This window comes from Patagioenas fasciata, chromosome 2, assembly GCF_037038585.1.
Source record: "Patagioenas fasciata isolate bPatFas1 chromosome 2, bPatFas1.hap1, whole genome shotgun sequence".
Taxonomy (NCBI): Eukaryota; Metazoa; Chordata; class Aves; order Columbiformes; family Columbidae; genus Patagioenas; species Patagioenas fasciata.
The window spans coordinates 106,308,606-106,321,749 of NC_092521.1; the positions used below are offsets into that span (position 1 = coordinate 106,308,606).

At 40.9% G+C, this 13,144-nt stretch overlaps 1 protein-coding gene across 5 annotated transcripts in view; it reads right to left on the bottom strand.

The window, feature by feature from the left end:
* SLC12A7 (solute carrier family 12 member 7) overlaps window positions 1–13,144 on the bottom strand; it is a 78,104-nt gene that overhangs the window by 40,170 nt on the left and 24,790 nt on the right. For all 5 annotated transcript variants that reach the window (XM_065830717.2, XM_071804674.1, XM_065830716.2 and 2 more), the window contains exons 6-7: window positions 11,703–11,833; window positions 749–990 (exon numbers count right to left, since the gene is read on the bottom strand). In XM_065830717.2, the coding sequence (XP_065686789.1) occupies window positions 749–990; window positions 11,703–11,833 (373 nt within the window). The remainder of the gene's footprint in view (window positions 1–748; window positions 991–11,702; window positions 11,834–13,144) is intronic.

Sequence of the window (13,144 nt, forward strand, 5' to 3'; positions counted from 1 at the left end):
ATCACACAGCAAAGGATAACTTTAGTCCTGCATAACAAATGGTACTTGGTAACAAAAGTTACGAGGCTATTGTGTTAACATGTTAAGCAGTATCATCTTGTTTTCTCTCCTGACAGCAAAAGATGCACAAAAATACAACTTGCATACTGATAACTGGACAAAAGAAATAATTCTTGGGGAGGTGAGAGAGGTACAAGATAACACTGTTTAGAAACACTATGCCAATAAAATTTGACTTTTATTAACAAGAAGATAGAAAGCCTTCATAAACACTGCAATGTCTCCATTTTAAGTAGGGAGAAATGCAAGTTTCAAAGATTTCCTCATAACAAAGAAAGTCCGAAAGTATATTTCTTTCAGAACTACAGTTCATAGCTACAACATTGTCTTGAAGTTTTTACTTTATTCTGTAGGTTTTTAGTTTAAATCTTTATCTAAAGCAGCTATATTTACTGTCAGCAAAACCACCTCCCTGTTCTTCACGTGCAGATGGGATAACAGCCAGTAACTTTACCTACCAAAGAATGTTTCCCAGATTATCATGTCTTATGAAGAATGAGAAAGATTCAGACTGGTAGGCTCAAAATAACAAATGAGCACATAATTGCCCAAAACACATAAAACCTACCATTGAAGCCACTGTGCTTGTATTTTGAAGTTTAGCTCAAAATGTAAAATTGTTACAGTAGTATTTGCCCCATACACTTTTTATTTAATAACTCATACTACTTAAAGCTATTGCACTTACGGAAAGTCAGGTGGGTCAAAAGCAGTCTTAATTACTCCAGCATATATAGCAATGATGGAAAGAATCACACAGGCAAGGAAGACCAATGCAAGTTTGTTGACATACTTCACTCCCACAAAAACTACTATGGCCATCAGAATGATAATGCATGTTCCATAAACTCGCATGTTGTTCAGCATAGCCTTTGTTTCTTCACCAACCTCTTCTGCTTTAAATATAGCAGCACTTGGAGAAATGTAGGTCTGCAAGAGATATGGCAAACTATCATTCACGTATAAACAAACATTTTATTAAAAAACAATTTACTTGAACCCCAAAGTCTAAACTTGTAATACAATATCAGTTTTATTCTTTCACAAACCAGTTCAACCAGATGACATGGACATTTAGAAAGTGCAGAGGTAAAAGAAAGGGGTAGGCAGAGATGAAGAACAATTAGTTTTGAGAATGAGGTACTGTTTTCAGTCCAGCATCTTCTCCCCACTTTAAGTTTCCGCTCCTTAAATTCATGTCTGCACCTGACAGGAAAAACTAGTATGGACCTGAGGTGGTAAGGGATAGGTGGGGTGGGTTGAAAGAGGCTATTGACAAGAAGGAAGATGAGAGAGTTAAAACACAAAAACACACCACACACACACTAGCTCAAACCAGATATCTCTTCAGATTTATTTATCCATTTGAAGCATTTACTGATTAATAATCCCATTGATTGAAAGAAAATACAAAGAGCCAAAGAAAAGCATAATAAAAAATAAATGTTTTCAGTACTCTAGCCCATGCACTACATTACATAAAATTTGAACAACTATACCTTAGATATTGTCCCTTGAATAACATTTTATGGTGAGATAATCTTAATTTTTAATCTGAAGTTAAAACAGCACAATTTAAGAACAATATGACTAATCTTAGTTCTGTGCTAAACCAGACAAACTAGTGTAATTTCAAACAGGATTCTATTATTACAGATCTCAATTTCCTATAACTTTTCTGGGTTTACCTGAAAAGACATTGGAAGCACAGTTTATAGGACTCACACTGATAAATGCAAATGAAAAGGCAAATTCTGACCTATAGTTCTGAGACATTTGTGTACTACACTCCATGATGGAGATCTCTTTATTTCTTCTAACACCTTCACAAAAAAAAAAAAAAAAAAAAAATCTCTGCTCACCTATTGAAGCAACTCCACTCCTTCAAAACAACTGTTAAATATCTTTAAATAATTTAACTTCTAAAGGCAGGAAGAAACTTTGAGCAGGAAGTTAACCCGATATATTCAGAATAAAAATCCAAAACACAACATAGGCAACACTTCACTAGAATTTTCTTTAGATTTAATTAATTTTAGACCAAATTTAAATCTAATAAATTAATATTTACTAGAATGCCAGAAGTTATTATAATTGTCACATCACCATGAACAAAACCAAAGCAAAACAAAAACCTGATTGCAGAGTATTTACATATACTTATTAGTGAAGTCCAACATTGTGATGTTGCAGAATTATCAGCCTCTGTATGGAGGCACTCCGGAAGGTTTTCTTGTGCACATCATTGCTCTGCTTCTCACAGCCTTTGCTGTGAAAGAGCCACAGCAAATGATTGATTTCTGTCCCTCTAAATAATCCACGTCCCAGTGCAGGGGAAGAAAAAATAAAATACTTGTGCCTTGTGGTTAGGCTGTTCTGAAGTCTTCTGCTACATATGGCATCCTTGGATGCTTTTTACTTGGAATTCCACAGCTGAACCCCATACAAGTTAAAGCCAGCATGACTCTTAGATAGGGGGAACGTGGCACCAAATCCTGTACACAGCATGACATGGTGCTAGTGTTGTTAATATAGATCATATCTCACAAGCTAGCAGTAGTGAGGGAGGACTATCTAACTTCAAATCCAAGCTGCTTTGAATTTATGACATAGTTCACAGCAAGTAACAAGAAGGAGGATTTCTGAAGTACCTCCTGTGAATACCAGGACTGTCCCTGATATGATGACTAACAACTGTCTGGCACCTCTTGGATGAGGCAAAGCCAAGGTAGCTGGGTCACTGCCATAAAGGCAGTCTGACACAGTGTCTTCGCAGGAATATGAAATCTCAGAGTCAGTAATCTGAAAAGGAGGAAGTGGGATAAATTCTTAATTCCTACCTCATAGGAGATATGCCAGTCACATTCTCCATAACCTTTAATCGGGTAGCAGCTTTGCCCAGTGCACATGCCAGTGTCAAGTAATGTAGAAGCTGAAAATTTCTGTGAGTTATCCTGGGAATGCTTGTCTACTGCCAAGCCCACAGATTTTCACTTGGAAAAAGGAGAGGAGTCCTCCTAGACCAGGGGTGTCAAACTCATTTTCACTGGGGGTCACATCAGCCTCACGGTTGCCTTCAAAGGGCCAAATGTAATGTTAGGACTGCATAAGTGTAGGAGTAATTACACAGTCCTAACATTGCATTTGGGCCTTTGAAGGCAACCGTGAGGTTGATGTGGCCCCCGGTGAAAATGCATTTGGCACTCCTGTCCTAGATCTTAAACATGGCTCAGAAGGACTTTTGCCATGCTGTCCTGGTTTTGTTAAAAACAAGTTTCTCTTTTAGTGAATTTGCCTGTCAGCTAAAGCCTTCATGTTAGCTGCATTTTCCTGGAGAACCCAACACGTTTTGGTTAAACCTAGCAATGGAATGCAAACTTATTGATAAGCACGGACGGACATCTCGCAAGAGGGGCAACGAGAAAACTGATGACCAAGAGACTGACCAATGGTGTATAACATTCCATTCACGTGAATACTTCATATAAAAGTGGGAGATCACGAGGATCTCGGCCCTTTTTACCTTTTCCCTTCCCTTCTGCTTATGGCCAACATTAGGAGAGGACCTTGCTGGACGTCCCTGCAAACTGAGGCCTAGTGAGAGACTGAATCCAGCTCCGGTTGGCTACAGAGTCTAATCCAGGACTTTGGGTGCTGGCTCTGCAGTTGCTGAGACTTACAAGATTGGTTTTGTATATTTTGTGTTATTTTCTCTATTCTTATTAGTAGCATTAGTAAAACATCTTTAACTTTTCCAACTCTCTTCTCTCTGTCCTTCTTTCCCTCCCAATCGCCTGTCCTGAGTGGGAAGGGGGGAGAGGAAGGGGCAAAAGGGGGAAGTTGGGGGGAGAGGAGGTTAACAGTACATCTGCCAGGGTTTGATTGTCACCCCGCAATCTAAACCCTCGACAGATAATTGGCGCCCAACGTGGGGCAAGAGAAAGGGGTAAAATTTGGAGATATTTTAGCTTTTCTACTGCTCTGACGTACCTTTCAATTTTCTTGGCACGGTGCCAACTCATAGAGTTGTGATACTCGCGCGTCTGTTTGCTTCGGATATTTTTTAGTGGTATTAAGGCAAAGTGAATTACATTGACTTAAAGATGTTATGGCAAAAGTTGTATCAGTTATTTTCTATATTGCGCTCGCTGATCCCATATTGTGTTGGTGTTTCCTTCTGAATCGAAGTATTCATTATATAACAACAAGAAACTGGACAGCGGTCATGATGATTGTGTGGTTTGGCATTGGTTTATTTCATATTACTGCAGCCGCTAATGAATTTCTACTCGCTTCTGCTTTACCTTGAAAAACCTCCAGGAGAGATTAAAGAGCAGAATGGCTCTATATTTGCTAATTGGTCAAGCGAATCTTTAGAAAGGCTGACTAACAATACTTTTGTGTTTTCCCTAAGACAGTTTGAAAGTGTTTTAGAGAACTTTGAATATCCTTGGAGCTTTGATAGAACGGTGATGGTGTTATCTGGTTTGCTGAATGTGTGTCAGTTTGTGTTACTGTTAAGAGAAATGAGGTTCAATAGGAGGTTTGCGTCTCTTTTTAGTCCTGAGATTTGCAGTGCGTCTTCGGAAGCTTTAGCAAAAAGCACTCCTAGCCGCTCGAGAAAAGGCAAAACAGCCAAAGCTGCTGCTGCAGCCACTGCCCCCCCAACCACGGCTTCACAGGCTGAAGCTACAGCTCCTCCGCAGAGCTCCTCTGCCAAGGTCGCTGCAGACAACGTTATTTCTCCAGCCTCAGAGGCTAACAAGGCAGCCCCCCCGTCTTCACACACTGGGCACTGTTGCTGCTGTAACCATACCAATCACTGTGACAGTCATTCAGACTCTGAAAATGAATCAGATGATGGTGAACCCATATCAGCATCAGTTGCTGGTTGTAAGAAAGTCACTAGAAAGACTACCCGTGCAGCAGGTGATGGCACAGGGCCAACATCAACCCAAGAGGCATCATCAGGACAGGGTAGAGATGAAGTGACCACCACCTCGGTCCTTTTCTCCAGGTGAGCTGAGAGATCTGCAAAAAGACTTTAGTCGTCGTGAAGGCGAGAATATTTTAACCTGGCTGCTGCGATGCTGGGACAATGGGGCAGAAACAATTGAATTAGAAGGTGGTGAAGCCAGGCAGCTGGGATCTCTGTCAAAAGATTCCACCATTGATAGGGCAATTTCAAGAGAGTCTAATGCCACTACTCTCTGGACCCGACTCCTGGCAGCTATGAAAGTCAGATTTCCCTACAAGGAAGATTGTATATCCACGTTAGGGAAATGGAATACTATGGAGAGAGGTATCCAGTTCCCGAGAGAATTAGCTGTGCGAGAGATCATCTATCTAGGACCAAACAGCCAAGAGGGGACAGACCCAGACAGAATCAATTGTACAAAATCTATGTGGCGCAGATTTGTACAAAGTGCACCACCTGCATATGCTAAGTCATTGGCAGGAATGGTCTGGTCAGCTAGAGGTGTACAAGAAATTAATGAAGTGATTGAGCAGCTCCAGTACTTTGAGGACAGCCTTGTTGGTTCTCTATGGGCTTGTGTCTCTGCTGTGGAGAAACTGTGTGAAAAATCTAATGACCGGTTTGAAAAGCTGTTGCAAGAAATCAAAGAGCTCAGAGAAGACTCGTACCGTTCACGACCTGCACAAACCTATGTTTCAGCTGTTAGGAGAAGGTGTTTCCAATCTCGAGAGAGAAGGCAGAGACAGCCCACAAAAAGAGGTTCACTGTGGTTCTTCCTACATGAGCAGGGAGAAAACATGAATAAGTGGCATGGAAGGCCTACCTCAGAACTTCAAGAACGAGTACGTGAGATAAAAGGAAAAACTCCTAGGAAGGTGGCTGCTCCAGTTTACAAAAGGAGCAGAGGAGATTCTGATGCTCTTGAAGGAACCTCTAATTCACACCCAGAGACTGTGCAAAACAGGAATTAGAGGTGCCCTGCCTCCAACGAGGTGGAGGAAAGGGATAACAGAGTTTATTGGACTGTACAAATACTATGGCCTGGTACAACACAACCCCAGGAGTACAAAGCTTTAGTGGACACTGGTGCTCAGTGCACAATAATTCCTTCTAATTATAAAGGAACACAATCCATCAATATTGTTGGAGTGACTGGGGGATCCCAGAAGCTGACTGTTGTAGAGGCTGAAATGAGTCTAACTGGAAAAAATTGGCAAAAGCATCCTATTGTGACTGGTCCAGATGCTCCATGCATCCTTGGTATAGACTACCTCAGGAGAGGGTATTTTAAGGACCCAAAAGGGTATAGGTGGGCATTTGGTATAGCAGCTGTGGACACTGAGAAAATTGAACAGCTGTCTGATTTGCCTGGTCTTTCAGATGACCCTTCTGTTGTAGGACTGCTGATGGCTGACGATCAGCAGGTGCCAATTGCTACCACGACGGTGCATCGCTGGCAATATCGCACCAATCGAGACTCTCTGATTCCTATCCAGAAGCTGATTCATCAATTGGAAAGCCAGGGTGTGATCAGTAAGACTCGCTCACCTTTTAACAGCCCAATCTGGCCAGTGCGTAAGTCTAGTGACGAGTGGAGGCTAACTGTAGACTATCGTGGCCTGAATGAAGTTACACCACCACCGAGTGCTGCTGTGCCTGACATGCTAGAACTGCAATTTGAACTGGAGTCAAAGGCAGTCAAGTGGTATGCTACAATTTACATTGCTAATGCATTTTTCCCTATTCCTGTAGCAGCAGAGTGCAGGCCGCAGCTTGCTTTCACCTGGAGGGGCATCCAGTATACATGGAATCGCTTGCCCCAGGGGTGGAAACACAGTCCTACCATCTGCCATGGACTGATCCGGACCATGCTGGAGCAAGGTGAAGCTCCAGAACACTTGCAATATATTGATGACATCATCGTATGGGGCGACACAGCGAAAGAAGTCTTCGAGAAAGGTGAGAGAACAACGCGTATCCTTTTGGATGCTGGTTTTGCCATAAAACGAAGCAAGGTCAAGGGACCTGCACGAGAGATCCAGTTTTTAGGAATAAAATGGCAAGATGGCCGTCGTCAGATCCCAATGGATGTGATCAACAAAATTGCAGCAATGTCTCCACCTACTAATAAAAAGGAGACAGACTTTCTTCGGCGTTGTAGGTTTTTGGAGAATGCATATTCCTGACTACAGCCACATTGTGAGCCCTCTCTATCGAGTGACTCGTAAAAAGAAACAATTCGAGTGGGGCCCTGAACAACGACAAGCCTTTGAACAAATTAAGCGTGAGATAACTCATGCGGTGGCCCTTGGACCAGTCCGAACTGGACTAGATGTTAAAAATGTGCTCTACACCGCAGCCGGAGATAATGGACTTACCTGGAGCCTCTGGCAGAAAGCACCAGGAGAAACCAGAGGTCGACCCTTAGGTTTTTGGAGTCGAGGATACAAAGGATCTGAGGCCAACTATACTCCAACTGAAAAGGAGATACTAGCAGCGTATGAAGGAGTTCGAGCTGCTTCAGAAGTGATCGGCAATGAAGCACAGCTCCTCCTGGCACCTCGACTGCCGGTGCTGAGCTGGATGTTCAAAGGGACGGTTCCCTCTCCACATCATGCAACTGAAGTTACGTGGAGTAAATGGATTGCACTGATCATACAACGAGCTCAAAGTGGAAGTCCTAACCGTCCAGGGATCTTAGAAATTATTACAGACTGGCCAGAAAGCAAAGACTTTGGGATGTCTCCAGATGTGGAGGAAGTAAAACGTGCTGAAGAAGCACCACCATATAATACGCTTTCAGAGACTGATAAGCAGTATACGCTGTTCACAGATGGATCCTGTCGTCTTGTAGGAAAACATCGAAGGTGGAAAGCTGCTGTGTGGAGTCCCACACGACAAGTTACAGAAGCCACTGAAGGACAAGGTGAATCCAGTCAGTTTGCAGAAGTGAAAGCCATCCAGCTGGCTTTGGACATTGCTGAACGAGAGAAGTGGCCAATACTTCATACTGACTCATGGATGGTAGCAAATGCCTTGTGGGGGTGGCTACAGCAATGGAAGAAAAGCAACTGGCAGCGCAGAGGTAAACCCATTTGGGCTGCCACACTGTGGCAAGACATTGCTGCTCGGCTAGAGAGCCTGCCTGTGAAAGTTCGTCATGTAGATGCTCATGTGCCTAAAAGTCGAGCCACCGAGGAACATCTGAACAACCAACAAGCGGATCAAGCTGCTAAGATTAAAGTAGCTGAGGTGGACTTGGACTGGCAACATAAAGGTCAACTTTTCCTAGCTCGGTGGGCCCATGATGCTTCAGGGCATCAAGGTAGAGAGGCAACATACAAATGGGCTCGTGATCGAGGGGTGGATTTAACTATGGACACTATTTCACAGGTTATTCAGGAATGTGAAACTTGCGCCAAAATCAAACAAGCAAAACGGTTGAAACCTGTATGGTATGGGGGCAATGGTTAAAGTATAAGTATGGAGAAGCTTGGCAGATTGATTATATTACACTTCCACAAACACGTCAAGGTAAGCATTATGTACTTGCAGTGGTGGAAGCAACCACTGGATGGTTAGAAACATATGCCGTACCTCATGCTACAGCCCGAAATACTATCTTGGGCCTTGAAAAGCAAGTCCTTTGGCGACACGGTACGCCAGAAAGAATTGAATCAGACAGTGGTACTCATTTCAAAAACAGTATTATAGACAATTGGGCCAAAGAACATGGTATTGAGTGGGTATATCATATTCCATATCATGCACCAGCCTCTGGGAAAATTGAAAGGTACAATGCTTTGTTAAAAACTACACTAAAGGCACTTGGTGGTGGAACCTTTAAAAACTGGGATTCACATTTAGCAAAAGCCACTTGGTTGGTCAACACCAGGGGATCAACCAATCGAGCCAGGCCTGCCCAATCAGATATTCTACGGACTGTAGGAGGAGATAAAGTCCCTGTAGTACAGATGAAAAATATCTTAGGAAAGGCAGTCTGGGTTACTCCTGCCTCAGGCAAAGGCAAACCTATTTGTGGGATTGTTTTTGCCCAGGGTCCTGGCAGCACCTGGTGGGTGATGCTTAAGGATTGAGAAGTTCGGTGTGTACCTCAAGGGGATTTGATTTTAGGTGAAAATATGCAATGCTGAACTGTATGATGTCAATTGCCGCACTAACAATGTTTAATAAGTGTCTTTCAGATCAAGACAATAATGATGAAACTATAGCTAGCTTCTTCGAGTGGCGCCCGACACCTTCTTCGAAGTTGGTGTCCTTAACCCACAAACAGTGGTCATGAGATGCACTTGTACCATTTTTCCTGCCCTGGGAGACTGTTGTGACAAAATGAACTTAATGAACTTTTCAAAGGATGGTCCACTGATTAATTACTCCTGTGTATACATATATATATATATAGTAGTAGTGATTAATTAGATTGTATTGATAGATTGTATTGATAAGGTTTAAGTATTCTGTGAATGTCATATTATAAGGGGTGGAATGTCCTGGTTTTGCTAAAAAACAAGTTTCTCTTTTAGTGAATTTGCCTATCAGCTAAAGCCTTCATGTTAGCTGCATTTTCCTGGAGAACCAGACATGTTTTGGTTAAACCTAGCAATGGAATGCTAACTTATTGATAAGCACGGACGGACATCTCGCAAGAGGGGCAACGAGAAAACTGATGACCGAGAGACTGAACAATGGTGTATAACATTCCATTCACGTGAATACTTCCTATAAAAGTGGGAGATCACGAGGATCTCGGCCCTTTTTCCCTTTTCCCTTTTTTCCTTCCCTTCTGCTTATGGCCAACATTAGGAGAGGACCTTGCTGGACGTCCCTGCAAACTGAGGCCTAGTGAGAGACTGAATCCAGCTCCGGTTGGCTACAGAGTCTAATCCAGGACTTTGGGTGCTGGCTCTGCAGTTGCTGAGACTTACAAGATTGGTTTTGTATATTTTGTGTTATTTTCTCTATTCTTATTAGTAGCATTAGTAAAACATCTTTAACTTTTCCAACTCTCTTCTCTCTGTCCTTCTTTCCCTCCCAATCGCCTGTCCTGAGTGGGAAGGGGGGAGAGGAAGGGGCAAAAGGCGGAAGTTGGGGGGAGAGGAGGTTAACAGTACATCTGCCAGGGTTTGATTGTCACCCCGCAATCCTAACCCTCGACACATGCTTACCTCAAGTAAGCAGTTCTTCCAACAGAAATGTAGAGCCACCTGTGTATGTTGACTGCTTATTATGAAGTAGTTGCCAGATTTCAAGTCTTATAGTCATTATCTCAAAACCAGAACAGTAAAATGGTAAATTAATTCCAGTACATAGAAAGTAACTGGAAAATGCCCTGAAGAGCTCACTAAAGGATTTAGAGCTTAAAGGCATACAGCCTGGGAAAAGTCAAACAAGATATATACTGAGAACTTACAAGCAAGAAAAAAAAAGTTCAAGAGAAGAAGGATGGCTAATACCACAAAATCCATATCCTTCTTAAAACCTGTGAGAATCACAAGGAAAGTAACCAAAACCTTCTTCTGTTAGAAGAAAAAAATGAGTAAGATTTCATTCAAAGTTCAAGGAAGTTGAACTCCTGGGTCCCTCGGAGCATTGCTGGGTCCTTCCTGACCTCCTGGGTCCCTCCCAGAAGCGGGGGGGGGAGCGGGAAGAAAAACTGATTCTCAAGATGGAATCTTTAGCTTTTAAATTCCAAGTCCCAAGTCTAAGGTGACCTAAAGGAGGTGCTATGTGCATCTGTGCATTTTTGTTTGGAAAAAGAAAGGAGAACATACAACACAAAAGCAGCATAATATTATGAATAAAACTTTTTTAAAGTTCACTGCAGTTCACCATGAACATATGCAGACAAACATTCAAAGAGAAATTATTTCCTTCACATTTGTAAATTAACTATTTTTTAAAACTGACTTAACATCACTAAATCCAAATGACATTTCAGAGGAGCTGAAATTAGGTATTGACAACTATAATTTAATCTGCAATCTAATGTGATACTTCACTAAGGACTTCACTCTCTCTTATGGCATTTTATTTTCATTTTTGATATGAAAGTTGTAGTTTTAATTGGGCACAAAAAAAAAATTCACTGAATTAAATCTTAACATTCCTCTAAAGTCTGCCTGTTGACCTGATGTTATTTCCGCAAAAGTTTACTGAAATACGTCCTATTTATTTCTTATTTCCAGTTTATATCTCCAGTTTGATCTTATACCTTCCGTTCTGGAGTTTTAGATATGTCTTACTAAAGTAAATATAGTTTTCCTTGCAACTCTGTAGGTGTACAGTAGTGCAGGCATAATTCATGGGAACATTCAGTATTCAGAACATGTTATGAAAAGGTGACATATTGTATTTAGTACTAATTAGTAAGTGTCAGTTAACAAATTCTGTTTCCTACTTTAGAACAAATTTATATCAAGCAGCCTTTGTTTTTGTATTGCTGACCACAACTTTTTGAACTTTTTCAAACAGTCACAAGGAGAGAAAGAATAAATATTGACATACTAGAAATATAGTATCAAAACATTAAAGAAAAAAAGAAAAAAAATCACGAAACTTGTATGCATTTTAGGCCAAGTGTGTTCCTCAGCAATCTCCCAAAACAGACCAAATAGATTTAATCTTAAGAGAAAATAGTACTTACCAATAAAATTTCAATGGTACCAAGAATGTACATTGCTCCTGCAAAGGTTGTACCCAAGTAGAAACAAAGTCCCACTGCTCCACCAAACTCTGGTCCTAAAGACCTTGAAATCATGTAGTAAGAGCCTCCAGCTGTGAATTTAACAACAACAACAAAAAAAAAAAAAAAAACAAAACATACAAACAACAACAAAAAAAAACAACTCAAGACCTTCAGATTAAGGACAGCAGTAGAGAATAAAAATTTCAATCACTCAGTCAACATAATCAAGATAAATACTGCATGCGCCTCCACTGAAATGTTCACACCAAAATCTGTATTTAATGTCTATATATGAACTAGGCTGTTAGAACACACACTTTGAAGTGAAATGCGGAACAGAAAATAAATGCCAAAGAGGAAAAATCACACAAGCTAAACAATATAAAAGTAAATTAAGAAAAGCATATACAGGTACAAATATACACGAATCAATCTTCAGTTTCTAACCTCAAGCTTCAATCACACAATAAACTTCCAAAGCAATTTCTTTACGAGATGGGGACAAAACAGAATTTGATTCACTAATGCCTTATTTTTCTTTTCTGGACATGAAACCATTACCACTTTCACTACAGTTATTTTTTTCAGTACCATTTAAAAGCGTTAGGAAAAAACAGTCCCTACCTATCTGCTCATACTATTCATTTTGCCCCGATTTTTTCAATTCTCACTCATACTTCCCACATACATGCATCACCTTTAAGTTGTAAGCTACACACACACTCCCTCCCACTTCACCTGTACCATTTCCCTTTCAATAAGGCTTTAACTTTCAAGCTTTTTCTCTCTTTAGAATCTAGACTTTCCACCCAACCCCCTCAAGGCATTCTCCTCTCTAGTTCCCTCTCCATCTTCTCCTAGTTTCATTATGTTTGTCCCACTCGTGAAAACTGAGGAAGAAAGAGGAGACAGAGAAAGGAAGAGCTGTATTTTAAATAAACATACAACAGCCTTATGTAAAATTAGTCTGCAAATAAGAAACACACTTCTAATCAAAGGGTAGATTCTGAAACAGCTTCTCAATCTGAACAAATGTGAAATTGAAAATTTATGATTTAGCACGAATCCTTTTACTAAATACAACGCTGTTGCACATAATGCTAAGAGACAAGATCCTGCTGTTTAGAAGGTCTCTTTCAATCCTAGGTTCCTATCCATGCTTTCTGCCTCCTCCATACATTCCAGCAGAAGCAGCATTTATCTAAAAATTGTATCAACAAAAAAAAAGTGAGAATGAAGACCTGTCTAGCGTAAAAACCGCAAACTTGACACTCAGATGTTAAGCAAAACCTTTACAAAAAACTCTAAAAATATGAGGGATAAAAGAGCAGAACATTTTAGTTATCTGATTAGAATAACTACATTTCATTATAAAGTATTTGTAGAAAAATTTTCCATTG